Source organism: Apodemus sylvaticus, chromosome 10, assembly GCF_947179515.1.
Source record: "Apodemus sylvaticus chromosome 10, mApoSyl1.1, whole genome shotgun sequence".
In the NCBI taxonomy this organism is placed as follows: Eukaryota; Metazoa; Chordata; class Mammalia; order Rodentia; family Muridae; genus Apodemus; species Apodemus sylvaticus.
The window spans coordinates 34,131,954-34,152,606 of NC_067481.1; the positions used below are offsets into that span (position 1 = coordinate 34,131,954).

At 43.5% G+C, this 20,653-nt stretch overlaps 1 protein-coding gene across 1 annotated transcript in view; it reads left to right on the top strand.

Annotated features, from left to right (window-relative positions):
- The window catches only part of Ankfn1 (ankyrin repeat and fibronectin type III domain containing 1), a 150,938-nt gene that overhangs the window by 77,456 nt on the left and 52,829 nt on the right, over positions 1–20,653 (top strand). Inside the window, exons 6-8 of the mRNA XM_052195564.1 lie at positions 6,876–6,973; positions 9,731–9,821; positions 15,394–15,501. Coding sequence (XP_052051524.1) covers positions 6,876–6,973; positions 9,731–9,821; positions 15,394–15,501 — 297 coding nt within the window. The remainder of the gene's footprint in view (positions 1–6,875; positions 6,974–9,730; positions 9,822–15,393; positions 15,502–20,653) is intronic.

Sequence of the window (20,653 nt, forward strand, 5' to 3'; positions counted from 1 at the left end):
TTCCTGATATTGGGGTGCACAGGGAGACTTTTGCCCTTAATTTAAATCATTGTTTTTCTAGGGAAATTTAATTTGGGGAAAAATGTTTTTCTAATTAACTGGATGACCCTGTACTGTGCAAACAATAAAGATTCTTGTTTGAAAGTAAAGCATGCCCCTGCTCCTAAGACTACCAAGGGAATGAATGTAAAATGAAAAGAAAAAAAATCTAGCAGCTCCGACCTCACATTTTATCAGAGCGGAAAAAAAGACTGCCCAGCTCCACAGTTTTCATGTCAGTTCGCAATTTAAAAGCCACAAAAGTTGAGCGGGTTTGAGCTGAACCAAGAACTGTCTTCTCATCACTAGGAATGGCTGGGATTGATTGCAAATCTGGGTCTCTCAGTGGGTGTGTCCTTCCCTCCCTCTCTGTTCCTCTTGTGCTGGGCTTGGCCTGCAAGGTTAGAACTGCACATTTCGATGGCTCCGAGGAAGATTTCATAATGCTGGTGCTGGGCTGGGCAGTCTAGCCAAATTCCATTCATTAGTCCAGGCGCCAGCCAGAGTATGACCAGCAACAATGCTGTTTTGGTTCCATGGAAGAGCTGATAGGAAATGGGAAATGCTTCCCCCTCCCCCATTTTTCCCTGTCTGTCTCTTTCAGTTTTAGTTCCTAAGAGGAAATACATGAACAAATAAAGGGTTCAGGATTCTGGACTAGGGAAGACAGGAATCAGTTACTAACCAGACCAGGAATGGAGCAGCTGAACCAGTTGCTATTCCCTCTTTTGTGTTTTGATCTATTCTAGCACTACTTGTTTTAAAAGTATCTGTGTACAGGCGTCAGGTTTGTGCGTACATTAGGCTTTAAGCATCCCCAAATCAGAAATCAAACATCCAGCCCACCTGAAGTTTCCAGCGCTGCTGCCTCTGCCGTGGGGACTAAGGTGGGGACTTTAGAGAACAGTACCGATCCTGGGGTTCCTGCCACAAATAAACCATCTATACAGGAGTCTCTTAGGACCCCCCCCCCCCAAGGGAATTAAAATTCTCACAGGCAAGCTGCTCTGACCTCTTAAATGCAAATGGGTTGAAGAAGCAGGAGCTTCATGGAGAAGTCTGACAGTTGCTTGGAGGGGTTGGGAGGAGCAAGGATTGGCAGGGATGCTTCCCCTGGGAAGTTAGGGAACACTACAGCACAAGATCCTCTGAAGTTAGGGACAGATGCTTTTGAGGAAGAGAACATACTAAGGGACAAAGCAGTGTAAACAATGATGGCTGGGAGACACAGGGCTGGTGATGAGGGGAGAAAATACAATGTTACTGGTATATTCTTCCTGAAGATACTCTGGACTGATGCGCTGTGGGCCCCAGGATCTGCAGAGTATCTGCAGGTCTGATTGGTGCATTCGCAGTGCTGGAGTTTGGGGATTTGTTTGGTTGGTTTTGTTTTGGGGTTTGGGGGTTGGTTTGTCAACTCAAGAGAAAACAGTTCAATGTTAATGCAGTACTACTTGTTGATGCGTTTGCTTCTGTGTTGTCTTTGTGTTTCAAGAACAAACCAGCCTAAAACATAGAAAACTGTGCAGAGCTCAGCACTCTGCAGCTTGCGATCTACTACTACTAATAATAATAATAGAGAATAATTATTCTAATAATAGAGAATATTGCATATTTTATTTGTAGATGACATGCTCTGCTTGTGTGCCCAAATACTCCAGTCATGAATCTTGACACTGATTCTGAGACACTTTCCTATCACATCAAAGACTACATGTGACAGACCCAGGCTGTCGGGAGCTCTTTATCTTCCTAAACTTCTGAACTGGGTTTTCTATAGCTGCCATCAAGTCACTATGGAATGAAGCTAGAACTTTTCAGCCCTGTCTTAGTTCTTTTTCTGGTGCTAGAACAAAATATCCGAGGCTGGGTAATTTATAACAGGAGGTTTTTATTGAGGGTCAGGGTTCTGAAAGCCAGGAAGCCCAGATGCATGATACCAACAAAGACATCATGCTTCTTCAACTCATAGCCGAAAGCAGAAATATACAGAGCAACAAAACAGGAGGGACCGCCTTGTGTTTAGACCACCTTATGGTAACTAATCAGGTCCCATGGGAATTGAACACTCCTTCCAGAGTGGCACTGCTTCCTCCTAACGACCAAAGCATCTCTCAAGGGGCACTACTTCCCCTCCGGCACTGGTACACTGGAGACCAAGTTTATCATGGCCAGGACAGATCATACTCCAACTGCAGCACTGCCCAAAACAACTCAATGCTCTTGGATCCTAGGTAAAAATTATTTGTTAAAATCACAAAGCTTGCCATTTGAGCAGCCATAGTTATCTGATATAAGCACAGTGAATAAGGAGCCATGGGCTTTTAAGGGCTCTGACACCTTTTTTTGCTCATTTTTAGTTGTTACGAGCCACCGCACGGCTTCTATTTCCCAAGCTATACTGAGGCAGTCTCTCTGATCTTTATCTTTGAATTATGTCTTATCTGGTTTTAAAGTTGGTCTATGTAGCTCTAGTCCTCCAGGGATTTAGAGAAGGCGGGCATGTGGTTTTCTCAGAGCTATTCTATGGAGTCTTGAACTACCTACAGAGAACTTTCCAGAGAGAGCTTGCTTAGTTGTCTTCCTGAATCCCCTCGGCTCTCAAGGGTCTCCTGCTCACCGCTCCATCCTTCAGAAGCAACGTTTGTTTCAATGTAGCTTCAGGCCAGAAAGATCCCCCCTTCCTGTCATCCCCCCATGGCCACAACCACTCCAGCCCAAAAATAACTTCATGGAGGAGAAACACTGTTGGCAACCCAGAGCACTCTGGGTATCCCAACAAGGAAAACGTTTCCCTCTGATAGGAATTCTTTTTCTCAACCGCCTTCACCTTTGAAACTCAGATGAGTCACAGGATCTAATCAGACTACTCTGTGAGCCTGGGTGGTGATCCCCAGAGCAGAACCTACCTCCGCACAAACCTGCTCCTTGGTTTTATTTTGTCTGTCAAGAAGCCAGGTCCTCATGTTCTACTGAGACGTGGTTTTGTAAAGCACATTTTAAATAGAGTATAAATACTTTTGATTCAGACAAAAGTAGTGATTCCTTCAGAAATATTGGGCATTGTATCTTTGAGCAAACTCTTACTGATGGTTTGCCAAACACTCTGTTATAATTCCTACTAACCCTTCCCCTGATTTGAGGCTGTCATCTGAATCGTTAGATCGGAGTCCCAGCCCTTTCCCTGGAAAGCATCAACATGGGGCTCTGAGCTGGGGTCTTCTTCCTGCAGATCGGGATTTAGATAAGACTGTCTCCTGTTATTTGAAATCTTAGGTGACAGGGCTGATCCTGAAGTTTCTACATACAACTGGTGCTGTTGACTGAGTAGATGACTCTCTGGCTGACTCTGCCTGCTGTTGGCACAGGTCTGTCCCAGCGTGTGTCCCTTTGAGAGGCTCCCATTTTGCAATCAGACTCAGGAGGCCCTTGTCCAACCATTGCATAACACATGTCAGTGTGATCCGCGTCCTCAGATTGTTGTTTCTTGTGCCCTGCCTTAGTGACTAGAAAGGAACTTGTAAAATGGAGAAAGCCTGTCCCAGAATTGGCTATTCTGCCCAGTAATTCATACATGTCAGAGGAGAATCAGGGCTCCATCTTCTTTGAAAAGCTTCTGTGGGCTGCATGATTGTGGTGCTTGGCACTTGGCTCCCAGAGACTCTGAAGAAATCCCAAGGAACAAAGAACAAAGAGAAGAAACAGGATGGGTGGAGATATCTCACCGCTGAAACAGGAACTGGAGCAGTGGTTTTCAATGTGTCTGGGGAACTAGAACTAGACCCCCTTTTCACAGGGGTCACCCAAGACCATCAGAAAATGCAGATATTTACATTATGATTCATAACAGTAGCAGAATTACAGTTATGAAGTAGTAATGGACAGAATTTTATGGTTGGGAGGTCACCACAACATGAAGAGTTGTATTAAAGGGCCACAGCATTAGGAAAGCTGAGAATCCCTGGATTAGAGAAAGGCAACTGAGTGGGGAAGTGGATGGACTGACTTGCTGCTGCCGAGCGGGCAGATGTGGTCTGCCATCTCCCGTGTAGAAGATATGGAGTTCTCAGAGCTGTTTGAGTTCTTGGTTCCTGGACGCTGTTTTCCTAGCCAGCTCATTTCTGAGAACAAGATTCAGGAATCCTCTCTCAGAGGCTTTCCTAGGAAGACTGGTTGGAGTCTGTAAGGAACACCTAGTTCAGGGCAGTCAGGGAGATTTGTTTCTAGAGTGTTCCCTAAATGGGTTGTTCTGTTCATGTGTATTTGTGTATTTGCTACCTTTTAAAGATTTTTTAAAATTTTTCCTTGGTATGTGTGTCAGTACCTGTATGTATGTATTTATGCATGTGTGTGTGTGTGTATGTGTATATGAATTATGTGTTATGTATGTACACATCAGATGTCCTGGAACTAGAGTTGCAGGTAGTTATCAGCTTCCATGTAGGTGGTAGGAAACAAAGTCAGGACCTCTGTAAACGCAGCTGGTGCTCTGAACTGCTGAGCTGTCTCTCCAGCCTCTTCTACTCAGATCTCTGAGTTAGAGGCCAGCCTGGACTACATAGTAAGTTCCACGTCAACCATCATGACATAGTGAGGCTCTCTCTTTGAATGTTAACTGTCATTAGTTTGTCATTTCTGCTGGTCTTTATTTTCGGTTCAGTGTGACATTCAACTCTGATTATAGAGTTCTCTCAATTTCTCTTTAAGAGACTCAGCCTCTTCAAGAGCTAGTAGTGTGTAAGAAGAATAAAACACTTTGAAAACGTGTATATAAAAATTAATATATTATATATATATACAATTTATATATAAAGAAGATATTATATGCTCCTTTAAAAGTTTCTTTATATATCATATAAGCATGTATACTATGTGACTTTAATCTGTAATTCACGCTCTTGCATGAGCATCATCTGTAAGCAGAAAGCCCAGGAAGGAAGCTCCTGGATGTGGATGCTCATGCTGATGTGATCATGTCCGCTCTAGAATCGCTATAGTGGGAGGGGCTTGGGGAGCTGACAGGAGACATTATGGAAGTCGAAACTGTGTTCAGTGATCAATTGGTTGTAAGGAAGTTGGGGAAGAGAAGGCAAGGATACTCTGAAACTTTGGTTTGGCCGTTGGATAGATGGGAAATTCAATTCTATAGCACTGAGTAAACACTCCTGGCATAGATACCTGCTTAGGAAAAATTCAGACAAACAAGAGGCACGCGTGCAGAGATTTACAAGAGAAATCTAAAGTACAAAGGAGAGGCCTTACCTAGAGTCACACTTTTAAGACCCATTGAGACACGAAAGATAAGACCAGCATGAAGGAAAACCACACACAGTAAAGGAAAGACAGCATCCTTCCACGCGCCCGCCCTCCCGCCCCAGCATCAACTGGATAGGAAGGACCAAGAAGAACTTAGAAACAAAGAGGTGGGAGAAACCTAGGAGAAGTATGACGCAGAAAAAGAAGGCTGCAAAAAACTGGGGGAAGACGAGGAGTGGGAATGCTCCACACTGGGGTTGCTCCAGATATGGGAGTCCTTAGGGAGCGTGATATCTAGAGAGTTAAGAAAGCAAGCTGGACTTTAAGGGGCAAAGAGGTGGAACAGGGAATAGAGATAGCAGCTCCAAAAGGAGAACTGGGTGAACCACAGGGCAGCAAACTGTGAGCCTACATGGTAAGGTGGCATAGAGCATATATCATTAGTCTTCATGTCTCTTGTTTGTCAAGAGTTTTTTCTGTGTGACTTTGGCTCCTAAGGTTCCTGTTTTGTTGCCGCTTGCTGTTAGCCCGTCCTGTGTGCAAAGTTATGTAAGACTCTAGCTAGCCCCTGTGATGTCCAGTTCGTTTTCCTGGCTATGGCCCGTCAAACCAGCAGAAGATGCTATGAAAGGATCCAGTCACATAGGACAGTGGGATGTTGGAATTCGGTTGATTTGAGCATGGATGAATACCTTCTTTGGGGATGTCAGAGGAGAGGAGCACTGGACAGGTCAGCCACAAACCACAGCTCCAGGAGAAGCTCCTGAGAAAGGCTGAGAGGAGGCTGAGGGAGGGAAGCTGAAGAGGTTTGTATACGAGATGCTGGAAGAAGAGGGTGTTATCCAGAAAAGGATGAGGAAATGAGCTGAGGAGAACTGTAACTCCAAAAAAAGAATTTTTCAGAAAAAAAAAAAAGGAGGCAAAATCAGAAAATCAGACAAAGGAAGTAATAAGTATTCTAATGGTCTGTCCACTGGCATTCAGCAACTCATATGTTGGCTATATTATCTATGATGTGCCTGAGTGTGTGTTTGTATACACAGAAACACACAGTATCTTTATAGTGCAATGGACTCATGAGCAAAAATTAGCATCATTCACCCCACAGGCACTTCAATAACATAAGAGCTAAATGCCTAGTATAAAATGCTGACTTAGGTTTGTGTAAGTACAGTCTATAATGTCCCTAACAAGGAAATTACCTAATAACGAGTTCTCAGAACACATCCCTGTCATTAATAGATGCATATTTAATATGCATTACAGCTCACATTACAAACATCACAAAAGGCATGCATAATATCGTGTAAGTTATTATCTATCAAGATTTACAAACTCATAAGGCATATAAATGAGGATTGATGTATTTTTCTCTGGAGGAGGAGATTCATCCTGGTTTTTTATTTCCTAAGGTGAACTTGGAAAGTGACACCATCCAAGGAGTACTACAAGCTATTGGAGGGTGGCGGTGGGGCTATTAGAGGCATTTCTTGCAGCACTGCTTGTCATGTAACTGAATCTTGTCTTAGTCTCCTCCTTCTCTCCTCACTCCTCACCCCCCCCTCTCCCTTTCCCCTCAGTGGAATGGAGCATGTCTAAAGACTTTTCCCCTTTGGCTGGGGAGATCATCATGGACAACCTACAGACCCTGAGGTGTACAATCACAGGACTCACCACAGTAAGTGTCCCCCTGAGGGAGTTGACATTCTCAGCCTTTTGCACTGGGATTCTGGTAGCAGCCACTTACTCTCCAAGCAACAGCCAACACCCAGGCCTCTGGCAACAACTGCCATTCGTTAAGCATGATATGTCTGGTATCCATAATCTGAGTCTGACAAAGGGCTGAGCAGACAGCATGAACCACTTTGTAAGCTGCCATGTTCTAAGGAGATCAGAAAGAGACTGGCCTCATGCGAGCCTTGAAAGCTGCTGCTTTCTGGATCACAGTCTAATCTGCAGGGGGATCAAAGGCTCTGGGAGATCCAATTTTGACTCCCTGTCTGATGGTAAAAATAACAGCCTCATCTGGCCCTCACCCCCACCGCCTCATTGAGATCAGTCGTCAACTGGAGTCACACAATTTCCTGAGAGAAATCCTTTCCCCCTGATTAAAAAGGAGAAAGGAAAAAAACCTGCTTGAATCTGCTGCTAGAGAAAAGAAACCTATACATGGCAAAGCATGGCAAAGGGTCAACCTCTACATAACAGACACTAACTGTGAGTGAAAAGCTGGAACAGCCAGGTTTATTCGTGTAACCAGCCTAAACTCAAATATTATTTATGAAGCACAAATGAACATCCAAAATGCAAAAAAGTAAAAATAAAAACACCCAACAAATCTGCTCAGATTGAGAAAACTCTGCATTTCCTCAATTATAATTCAGAAGATATTTATATTTATATATTATATATATATACATGCATAATATATATTATGTATATATACACTACATATGTATGTATAATTTTAATCAAGATCTTTTCAATGTAACATTAAGCTTTTAAAATTCAATTCAAATAGTTAATATCTTAAGGCTTTCATATGGGAGGAGCAGAGAGATATTTCTGTTGTTTTCTTAGAGGTTAGCCAATTAAAACAGTTATCTGTACTATATAATCCTGAAACCCAGCATTAAAAAGCTGCTGTCCAGCTTATTCTAAGAGAATTCTTGGTGGTTTGGTCACCGCCAAGAATCCTGGCTTTTAGTCCTAATCGCATGTCTACACCAGAGAGCAGAACTGTAGATTACCAGAGCAAACAAAGCCCCCCAGAGTGGGTGGCCCCAGAGATGCTATCAACTGAAGACTGGCTCCAACACCGGCTCCCATGGAGGAAGGAGGCCAGGAGGAACTCCAGGGACTTTCCATTGCTTAAAAGAAAAAGTGATATCATGATAAAAATGGAAAACTCTCCACAGAGAGGTTCTCTGACATCTAAACTAGCTTCTCTGGGGATGAGGTTTTTTTATTTTTTTTTTTCTATTTTGCCATCCAATGAGAGCAACACAGACATTATCCTGAGCATATAAATGCCTGGAAGTGAATTTATAGTTCTAGGCCATGCCTAAAACCCCAATGTGCATAAAGTCCAATTTTCAATGTCAGAGGAAAAGGTGTCAACTTCATCATATGGTAAGGGAATATCATTGAAATCCTTGCAAACTCTCCACGGAGGTTTGTTTTTTTTTGTTTTTTTGTTTTTTTTTTTATGCAAACAACATTTTACGTTTATAGCAAGCAATCATTCACCCAATACTGGCTTCTCTAATGCCCAGTTGGTATCACAGTGAAAAAAAAAACAGAAAAGAAAATGGAAAAATAAAAAACAGGAGAAAAGAAACCTCAAAGCAAAGATTAAAGCCATACAAAACATTTTAAAGAATTATCAGTAAGCAAAAAAGCAACTCCTTAATTCTTAATGCCTTAAAAAGATACTAAAGAAAACAGGCCATTCTTTTCATTGTGGCTTTAAAATAGAAGTCACATCGAAAGTTGGTTCTTTTTTCATGCCTGGACAGCTGAGTAAAAAGATGTCCCTTGAAGCACTATTTATTGCAGCACATAATGCAGAGTCCCAGAATCCACCAGTGAAGCACCAGCTGGAGGAAGGAAGGCATGGCTCCTAGCGCAGCACTCTGCAGCCACTCAAAGGATGAGCACACTTCCTTCCAGTGCTGGTGTGCAACCATATTTATTGTAGCTTACCAATTTTCTAAAGTAACTTGACAGGAGCCTGGTGACTGTTGTCTCTGGGGAGCGGAAAATGCATAGAGAAAGGTGAGGGTGGGAGTTTGCCGTTGCTATTAAACCTTGTGAAACTGTGGGGGTTGTAAGAATTTGTGGTTTTATAGTGTGTGTGTGTGTGTGTGTGAGTGTGTGTGTGTGTGTGTGTGTGTGTGTGTGTTTCTTGGGCTTTTGTTTTTGTATTTTTATGTATTTTATTTTTTATTTTGGTTGGTTTTTTTTTTTTACTTGTTTGTTTCTTGGTATTATCAAGAGAGAGATAGAAAGGGTAAGTTTGGTGTGGCGAGGAAGGGAGGAGCTAAGAAGAACTTGGAGAGAGGAAATTCTGATTAAAATATATGAAAAAAATTTATACATACAAATGAATATATAAGTATACATGTATGTGTGTGTATATACATATATGTGTATTAGATGTATAAAGAGAGAGAAAAAGAGAGGAAGGAATAAGAAGGAAGAGAGGGAGGAGGGAAAGAGGGAGGAGGGAAAGAGGGAGGAGGGAGAGAGGGAGGAGGGAGAGAGGGAGGAGGGAGGGGGAGAATTGACATGTAATTTAGGAGCACTGAGAGTCAGGAAAAATAACTATGAGATCGCAATTATGAATTCTAGGAAGTACACAGAAGTTAAGAGAATCCTTCAAATGTGATGAATTGTAACGTCTGACGCAGTATCCCATTTCAATTCTTTGCAGGGCCAACAGTATTTTGTTCAAGTCTCAGCTTACAACATGAAAGGATGGGGACCAGCCCAGACCACGACGCCAGTGTGTGCCTCCCCCTCCAGTAGGTGGTAGCTACTTCCAGGATGACAACACAAGCTCAGCTACTCCATCCCTTAGGTGTCCCCGCCAGCTCCCCTCCCCCACAGCTTCTCAGAGCAGCAGCTGGGCCACAGAAGACTAATCCCTCTGCAGAATTCTATGCTCACAGGAAGGCAGCTCAGAAGAGAGAAGGGGGCATTTGAAATCACAGTCATTTGCTAACAACAGTGTCTTTCATTAGGTGTGCCCTTCAGAGGTTACTGAAAAGCTCAGCTTCAACTCACTATCTGTAGAATGGGTTTGAATCATATCCGTTCACAGGGCTTTGTGGGGATGGAAAAGACACCCTGAGAGAGGCGGGCCCAGAGTATACAGCCCATTTTAGTGCTTGCCTTCCTTCCCTTGCCTGCAGTGGGCACATCACATCCTACAGAATGAAATCAAACCCTCCTACTTGGTGACATTCAGCCAAAGGAAAGCTTTTTTTTTAATCAAGTTACCCTGCCGCAAATACAAGGTCTAACATTTTTAGTGGTGGTTGAGACTCAGCAAAGACCTCTTCCAGTCATTTGAAGATTAATAATTTATGCCTGGTATGCTTGTTATAACTCCCTGTTTGGTATAACCAGAAAATTTAATTAACAAGAACAAACATCTTCAGAGAGACAAAAGAGCAGACTCTGTTTACAAGGAGGCCAGCACTCTGGATTGGATTTTCATCTTTTCCAAAAGTTACTAATGTCACAGTCAAGAGTCCTGCCATGCGTTTCTTGTAAGAGTGAGACCTGCTCAATTGTTTATGAAATACAGCTTGTATCTTATGCAAAAGCCTTATGAATATCCATTTCCCCTTGCCTCACTTTACAGGTCTTGGGAACTGGTTTAAAGAAACAAAGGAGCAGATAAACAATTCTGCATGAAATATGCACTGCAGCAGTTTATAAATAATAGCTAAATAACATGTGTAGCAAAGAAAACAAATGCCCATTACTAGTGTAACAATGAAGTGTAGTATAGTCACATCCATATTAAAAACCCAAACATGATCAGTCACTAAAAATATGTAAAAAACCATTATGTAGGGTTGTACAAAAAATCCTACAGTATACCTTTAATAATAATAATAATAATAATAATAATAATAATAATAAGAAGAAGAAGAAGAAGAAGAAGAAGAAGAAGAAGAAGAAAAGAAGAAGAACAAGAATGTAGGAACTTGATTCATTTAACAATTTAACCATTTGTTTAGCTATAATTAGCTGGAGTGTATCTAGAAGATCACTATCAAAAATTTTCCCCCAGAGGACTGAGGAGATGGTTGACTTGGTCAACTGTTTGCCACCCAAGCAAGAGAACCTGAGTTGGATCCCAAAACCCATACAAGAAAGCCAAGTGTGGTTTTATAATCCCTGTGCTGACGTGGGGACAGAAACAGATGGAGCATTGGGCAGCCTGGCAAAGTCCAGACTCAGTGAGAGATCCTATCTCTAAAACCAAGATGGTTAGCAGCTAAGGAAGATGCCCAAGTTTCATCTCTGACCTCCACATGTACACACACACACACACACATACACACACACACACAATTTAACCGTAGATGCCTCAGTTATGAGTTTATGTGTTTTCTGAGTTTTCTTCAACTATTATAACGGCCTTTTACCAAAAACAAACCATGAAATAAATTGTGGGCTTAATATGTAATATCTCACCTTACCCTCAAAGACGTCCCACATCTTCCCTACTGCCTTGTGGATAAAATCCACTGTCATTATCGTCTGTAACATCATCACCACCAGAGATAACCTTTTAAAGACTCAATAGTTCAGGGCATTAACCTAAGAACTTTATACAGGAGCCTTGATCTCTTTGATGATGAGGGAGCTATTAACATAGAGGCGTATTTACAGACTCCAACTTTCTGAACTGTAATACAGATGGAGGTTTTCTCTCAGGCCACAACACCAGCACACAGATAAACTGTAAGCCAAACCTGAATTTTGTCAAGACCCTTCCACATCTCCTTCAGTAACTAGAGCCCTATTATCAAGCAGAGGAGTAGGCTGAAGGCCAGTCAGCCATGCCTCTTCCAATAGCATTGAGTGGTCCTGCAGGGTGTACACAGCCTTGGACCACCAATGCCAGTGCTTTCCAAGGGCCCTGACTCCTTCTTCATTTGATGATTTCATCATTAGTCTTGTTTGGAGATTTCCATCACTGAAGATTTATCAGAAACACACACTGGAAATTGCAAGATTAAGACACTGAGGAACCAACCCTATCAGAAAGGGTAGGGGCATGTGTATTATTAGAAGTAGACCAATAGAAAGCACACACACATACACACACACACACACACACACACACACACACACACACACATTGACTAGTCTCCATTACTATGGAAGCACAGAAGGAAAGTAATTCCAAAGGCACACCCCACACAAATTCATATGAAGTATTAACTTCTAAAGCTCAGACATTGGGGTTCTATAAGCTACACCTTCAGTTCAGACCCCTCTCTCAAACACTCATGTGTAGACCTCTCTCTGGAATGACGAGAACGGCTGTTCAGGGCTTAGAGGAGTCATTTTCGTCCTGGTAATTAACACAGTGAATGGCCATGCTTTCTAAAACAGTGTGTTTGATTAGCAAGGGGAGCTGGCGAAGAACCGAAACTTTCACATATGGTTAGAGTTGCTGCAGACATGCCACATCACTCGGAAAGAACAATATAAAAACGCTCTCATTCTATTTATAAACAGAGTATGACATTGTGATGTAACATATATCAGTATTCAGATATTTACTAGAGGACAATGTACTCTAACATGACAGAGTAATTGGAAATTTGGTAATATGTTCCAGTAAGCTATAAAACTTTTTTTTTATATTTTTACAAAAGGCCTTAATGTGTTTTTATAGACTTATGTTATATGGTACGGTACATAATAAGAGAAAAGCACCCAGACAGGCTTGTCTGAGTTACGATCAGGAAAACCCTGATATGGCCAGTGAGTGTAAGCTCTGCATTGTGTTGCGACTGAAGTGTCTCATTACCAGAACAGTGAGCTGTATTATGTGGAACAATGTGCTCTTTCCTACCATGCAAAGTTTACTCCTGTCAGGTTCCTGATTTCTTAATATATTTTCAATTTTCTCCCTCATCCCTGAAGGCTCCTATTTTGTGTAGTCATCAGAACTTTCCAAGCATCTATGAGGAAAAAGAAAAAAAAAAGAAAGAAAAACCTCACTCTTTCCAAAATGTTGGCATTGTTCAATGCACGCTTGGGCTGCAATTGAGCATTAGCAAGTCCTTTATGTATCATAAAGTCATCAGAGCCAGCTCACCTCCAATGTAATAGGGCTAAGCTGAAAAGCCGGGGCCCATTCCAGCAATCCCCACCCCGCCCCTGTACTGATGACAGCATTAAGACTCATTAGAACAACGTAGCAGCATGTTCAGGTACATGTACTAAGTCAGCCACCCAGGAGCACAGGCTTCTGTTCATCCTCGCTGTGCCACAGACCCTTGAGAGGTCAGCCTCTGACTACAGCAACAAGGACCATGCAAGTCCATAAGGGTACTGTTTACTCTGTGTCCAGATGCAAGTGACACCATAAATGGTCTAAAGGCCTCCGGCAGCCATTTCCCTAAACTCCCTCAACACCATCGTGCCTGAATTCCCAAAGCCTCGCTGAGGGGATGAGGAACATTTCCGGTGTGCCAGGGATGCTACTTGATTCGTAGTGTTTCTTTTCGATCTCACGCTCCAAAAGAGTTTAAAAACTGACTTTGCAGAGGAGATTCGTGAGACAAACAGAAGCCCAGCGTGGCTCCTGCCCACGGGAACAGAGACTACAAAGGGCACCTGTGCCAATCTTCTGTCTCTAGAGTTGACCACAACTAAGCCCCAACAGACAAACTCCAACTAAGATCTAACTCTCTTGCCCAAAAGAAAACATTAACGTACACAGTATAATGGAATGAATGTGAACATTACAGCCAAGGTCACTAGACCACACCATGGTGCTGGCAGGGCCACGGAGCTGACGGACAGGGCTGGAATGGGGAAGCAATGTTTTGTCTTCTTCTTCCTCAAGGTAAAGTAAAGAACCATCCATAGGAGAGAAGGGGAAGGCAGAGGGACTTGAAGATCTACACAGTCCCTTTCCCCCTAGATAATCATCAGCTGGGATAAGAATTGGCATTTCCCTACTGAATGGCCTTCAAGCCTTATTTACAGAATGTCTGTCATGGGACAGGCGTTGTGCCAGATCCCTAATATAGTTCTCATTTTGTCCTCGTAAACCTCTCACGAGACAGACACCATCCTCATTTTTCAAATTAGGGAGTGAGGGCCCTGTGCATACAAAGGACTGGCCTTCAGTGAGCTGGGAACAGAAAGAGCCAATGCTCTCACATTGGAGTTTAGTGGACCCTACAATCTAACTTTACCTTACGCTGCCTGGTCTAACTTGAACCCTCTCTGGGCTTAGCTGACCACCAATGATGTTCCTCCTAAATGTATACATTCCTGGGGCCTTGCATGGACCACCGTGAGATTCTTAGACCTTCATGACTTAGCTGCCGTGAAGTATTTGAGTGTCTGAATGCAGGAGACTCCGTACTTTCAGACAGTTCTGTCAGGGAGGGAATTGGGGGCAGACCAGCTTCCCCGAGGTGAGTGACTAATCTTCACAGGGATGTACTTGAAGCTGTTGCTTTTGAAATGTTCAGAAAGGCAAACCAGAGGAGGTGGAATTGGTAAAATAGGAGCAGGGATGGACAGGGGAGCGACTGACCTGCTGGGGAAAACCGGAGAGCTATAGACAGCAGAACTGCAATCCTGACATTAGTCCCATATGAGTTATTACTCTTGATATCATTATAGCCAAATGGAATGAAAATAGGAGGAGAAAATCTCAGTGGGGACTGCAATTTAAATTTGCCATGTAAGCTAATACTGTATATTTAGAGCCTTAGCAGACAGGGTGGTGGCGGCTCAGAGTATGTGCGGGGGCTGCTGTGCCAGCTAACCAAAGCAGACATTCATTAGAGCAAAATGTAGATTTCCATTTCTTGGCATCTGACATGGGCTCTTTCCTTGGAAAGAAATGTCAATTTGGCCAAAAGTGTGAAACCTACAATAAAAGCATTGGGACTGTGGATTTCATCTAGTCTGCACATTCCCGCCCGTCTTTCCTACTGTGAAAATCCAGTTGAAACTTGGGGTGCTGACTGAAGAGGTAACAGGGGTACCGATCAGGGCAGGGGATGCTAAGAAGGGAAGGGAGGGCTAGGAGAGGAGATATTGGACTTCCAAATTCCCTATTTCTTTTGGCTCTCAAGTATCATTTTCTCCCACCCCCAAACTGCCCAACACAAGAAGCCAACCACAATTACTGTTTTGCGCAGGGCTCTGAACAATGGCAGCTCCCAAACCGGCGGCATCGCCTGCCAGTTCTGCGTGTGCTGGGTACTCATCCACGGAGCCTGTGGGCAGTGAACACAAAACCCCAGTACCTCGGGCAAGGCAGGGCAGGGTCTGCCTCAGCTTTCAAATGTCCCTCTGTTTGTTTCTTTTGTTCAATAGACTGGAAAGACTATGACGACAGAGAGCCCAGACACAAGGGACAGAGCGAGGTTCTGGAGAGCCTACTGCAGCAGGTCCGAGCCCTTCACCAGCATTACAGCTGCCGGGGTAAGGATAAAATCTGTGCTGGGCCATCGGCTGAGGTCTCAGTGGCGCCGGTAATTTTAGCAGTTTCCTAGCTGGGTCATACCTTCTCATTCATCAGGGAAAAGGAGATATTAATATTTGTACATCTGGAATCACTTTACAGCACTATCTTGCTTTAACCGTGCCACGGAGCCTTCCCCTTCGTCTCTCCTCCTCTCCACACAAAAAGTTTGAAAGTAAGCACAAGGGGGGAAAAAGGCTCTGCTACTATTCTCTCTGAGCTGGCCCTTCACAAGACTCCTCTGTGGACCCTCTGAGACAAACTCCCTCAACATTTTACCCCTGAGCAACATAGAAGGAGTTCCAATGATGACAACCAAAACAAGCCTTCACATCAATTGCTAAAATTGCTTCACGTCACCCATGCCAAAATTTCATCCTCACTTTGGTCATTGCAGGGGAAGCTAAGTTGATCTGCCCAATGTCATAAAGCCAAGCTGTGGCCTGGGACTTGCGGTGCCGTGTCCGGCCGTCCTGTGGTACCTCATTTTTGTCCCCCTGAACTTTCATCCCACCTTGAACTTTAGCCTTTCTCCATTCCAGCGTTTGGACGGGAGTAGAGCTCACCTCCTATCCATTTTAGCCCCACTTCACCCAGAGACTCTGTGAGATGCTTTTAAAAGCTTCTCTGTTGCTTGGGCTGCTCAGATGGGACAGGGTCAGGTTTCTGATCTGTGTAATGATTCGTGGAAGAGGCACTTAGTTTTATTTGGAGAATTAAAGCCTCCATAAAGTTTTCATTTTCCATGCTCCCATCAGATCTCCAACTACCCTATGCTCCCTGGATTCGGGGCACTGCTGAGCCAGCTGGGTAAAACACCCATGGCTCAAGCTAAGATGCTGTGCTTGCTGTTTAGATGAGGCATAAATCATACTTAGCATTAGCAAAAAGTTTCCCAATTACTGTATAGCTCTGACAACAGGGCCCTTTAGAAACGTTGGCGCTAGTTGGAGATGAGGACAAGTGCTTGCAAGAAAATGGTGTTTTTCTAATGAGTGGCTCATTGGGAGATGTAAACTGGCCTGAGAGCAGCTGGAGAAGAAACCCCATGTGGCTTTTGCATTTCTGGGTCTCTGGAAAGATTTGACACCTCCCTCGGCCCCACCCCACTCCCCAAAAGGAGACCTGCAACATTCTCCACTGACCAGGGTCCATTCAGTTCTGAGTTCCCAGGCTCATTTAAATCAAGTTGGGTGTCACCTGGGTTCCTCTCTTTATTGCTTCCCCTATGTTCCCTGCCTAGAGGCTCCTATATGAGAGCATGGGAATATAACAATGGGGCAGGTGTTCTTTGCAATCTATAGCCACTTTGTGTTTGGTATTCTTAAGAAGGGAGCTGAAACTGCCCATGACCAGGAGGGTTGGTTTTTTATTTGCATATTACTAAGAATTCGGATGTTCTTCCTAGTACTATATGATTACTATTCAGTAACCAAGAAATGATTTCCTGGATAGCCCAATTATTTCTATAGTTCCCATTCAACTCTTACCATGTATGCATACACCCCTTCCCCAACCACAGTTGTACGCATAATAGTAGGAATGACATAGCTAAGGAATAAAGTAGACCTTCCACAGAAGGGACAGTTTTGAATTTGTTAAAGTATATCCTGGGCACTGAAGTAATACAGACAATGCGAGAGATGCAGTAGTCCCGTGAGAGGTTAGGCTCAAGAGTTCAGGTCAGGTAAGATTAGGAGACACCAAATTGTTCATCCCTCTCACAGAAACGTAAACTAGATATCAAAATATTGAAGACTGCCCTAAAGAACCTGGCAAATCTGATTAAACAAGTGTTTTCCAGATTCTTCAGCCATAGAAAACCTTTGCCATAGAATTAGTATTCTGTGATATAAACTTTGGATAAAATAAATTACCTCACAGACAAAATATTAATGCTTCTAAGATACTCCAACATAATTCTGAGTTTCAAAGGATAAGCAGAAACTTCCGATAGATCGCTCATGGGGACCTACGAAGCCGTTGTTTTGGATATTCAGTTACATCGAGATAGTGTAGTTTATTGGGGACATAAACCTTTATAAACATGGCAAAAAGAGGGGGGGAAAGTTCTACCATTTAGAGTTTGAGGAAGAACACTTAACTTAGCCTCGATCACAGCTTCTTCATCGGAGAATCAGGCTATCTAACCTACACTGTTGCCAAGAGATGATGGATCCAATACACCCAGCACAGCGGAAGCCCCTCACAAACGCTAGTTCATTTCCAGTTGTTGTTCTTGCAAGGGGGAAAATGGAGCCACTCTCCATCTACAGCAAGTGACTGGCACATCCTAGCATTCAAGCATGAGGGGAGACTCCACTGGACCAAAGTGGGGTACTCATCAATAACCAGCAGCTTCCAGTGCTGAAGCAATGGGAAAGCATTTAACTGTACTCCTCCCAAGCCCTGTCCAGTCATTACCAAGGCCTTTCAAGTCCTTTCTACATGGAAGTCTATGCCTTCCATCAGAACTATTCTCTTGTTATTTCTTCCACTGCAGCCCCTCTTCTCTTCTTTCCTACTAGAACTGCTATTAGAGGTTGAACTCTTTTATCCTAATACCCTTGTTTTCTTTGTTTGTAAGGTAAAGTCTCAGCATGTTTCCCTGGTTGACTTGGAAACTCACTAGGCAGACCAGGCTGGCCTTAAATTCACAATGATCCTCCTGCTTCTACCTCTTCAGTGCTAGGATTTCAGCTTGTGCATGCACCATGTCTAGCCTACCTCCTCCAATTTCCCTTACTGGTCCCCTCGACCCTCTGTCCTGACTGCCCTTTTGATCCACTTTCTCAAGAAATTTATCACTTGCATTTTCTAAGCCTTCTGCTGTATTTTTAAGTTGCTGATAACATTTTTCCTTCTGATAACACTTTAAATTCTCAATGCACTCTCGTTCTACTATTAAAAAATTAATAATCCCTGCTGTTATCCGAGTTCGGCATCTCGTCTCTCAGAATGTTACTGGCAAACTCTATTTTGTTCCGTGTTGTATTTTTCTCAGCACAGTCTCCTGTGGGCATAAATTTTTTGCAACCTACTTTTAATAAGGGTTCAACCTCTCCTCTAGCCCAGCAGAGGTAGTGGAAGAGAAAAGTTATTAGGATATGGGGGAAGTGGACTTGTTCAGCAACAGTTCTTTGGGGGTAAGCCTTACCTTCCTCAGCAGTTCAGTCCTGTAGCAAACACCAAATACAGTTCAGCAGCTGGAGACCAGTCCTCTAGGCAGGCAGATACCACACATAAAACGGGCAGCTACAGTCCAGTCCTTTCAGCAGGCAGACACCAGGCATGAACCAACAGCTGTAGTTCAATCCTGAAGAAACTGCCAGGCTCGCCAGCCGGCCTGAGACAAGGCTGCAGAAGCCGCAAGCTGCCGCAGGAACTCACAAGCCAAGCAGTGCTGGTGAGTTCCTCTCAATGGTAGTGTTAACCACAAGTTGAGCTCAACGATGCTCTATAAGGAGAATTAATACATCCTTGTCTTTAGCAAAGAAGAGTGAGGTGGAGCAAACCAAACCAAGGCTCAGTGCCTGTCGCCCACTGTCTGTGGGGTCATATTTATACTCCTTCATCCCGGGTCCTTTCACGTGTTTGCTGTATCAAAACATCCTTTCATCTGTGCCTGCTTCAAGAAAATGGTCTTTCCCATGTCTGCTCCAGCAAAATTTCCTTTCAGCTGTGCCTGCTTCAGGGAAACATTCTTACATGTCTGCCTTAGCAAGGCAACCTTTCACCTGTCTGTGCCAGCAAAACATCATTTGGCATAACTTGCCAAAGAAACTAAATGTTCCCTCTTCTGTTTCCCTTCAGACTTGATCTTTTCCCCAGTCCCGCGGGGCTTTGTGTTTTCTAGTGGGTCGATTTCAGAACTACCTAATGAGCCTTCAGCGTTTGCTCATATTTAAAAGATGAGAGATTGCTAGCCACCGAGGACATGGACAAGGAACTTGATTCAAAGGCTTCACTGTCAGGCGAAGGTGTCACACTTTTGTTGGGAAATCACCGATGGCATAATCTGTGGGTGTAATCCCTGCAAAATTCTCTAGAGACATTTTAGGGGTCCTGGCTAGAGAGTCTAACTTTCAGTATGTAAGTTCTGAGAACTGAATGGGTAAATGTTATATATGAAAACTTTCACTAAATCTACAAGTTTTCGTATCTAGCAACACCACCGCCATCATCCATGTCCCATTGTCCCTGAAGTCTCCTTGTCTCCTTTTCAGGGAGACTTTTCTTTTGTGGCCCATTGATCTTTGTTTGTTTTCCTTCTCAGAGAATAAGCCATTAGCTTTCCCCTAGAGCAGGAAAGCAGTTTTTGTCTAGCTATGCAGTAGAGGCAATCTAGAAGTATGATTTTTAAGCAGATTTCAGAAACTTCTAGTTTTACCTGCACCTGTGCCCCTTTCCCTACTGGCAACCATGAAGCCAGTGGGGTACACCACATTCCTTCTCAGTGGTCCACTGGGGGGTTTCAGTGTTTTCTGTAGATCTTTCTCTAGGGGTGGAACCTCAAGAAATTTCCCCCTTTTCCCCCTTGTTGGCAACATGTTCATTGATGTTGTCATTGTTCCTGTTTTGTCTATGTAGCCATTTCTAAGACAGACTTCCAGAGCAGACTTCCTAGTCCTCTGACTCTTCTAGTCTTCGTGCCCCATCTTCTGTAATGTTCCCTGAGCAGGAGCTGTTATGTAGATGTATGAGGTTGGTGTCTTAGTCAGGGTTTCCATTCCTGCACAAACATCATGACCAAGAAACAAGTTGGGAAGGAAAGGGTTTATTCAGCTTACACTTCCACATTGCTGTTCATCACCAAAGGAAGTCAGGACTAGAACTCAAGCAGGTCAGGAAGCAGGAGCTGATGCAGAAGCCATGAAGGGATGTTCCTTACTGACTTGCTCAGTCTGCTCTCTTATAGAACCCAAGACTACCAGCTAATTGGGTATATAAACTAACAAGACAAACTTTGGAAGGATTGAGAAGTGGTGACTGCTAGAGAGCCAGCTGGTGGAGGCTGGAGAAGAACAAGAATTGATTCCCTCTCTGTTCATCTTGCTTGATAATAAAGCACTTACCCTGGGAGTATGAACAAAAGACCTTTAGTGGTTTCCT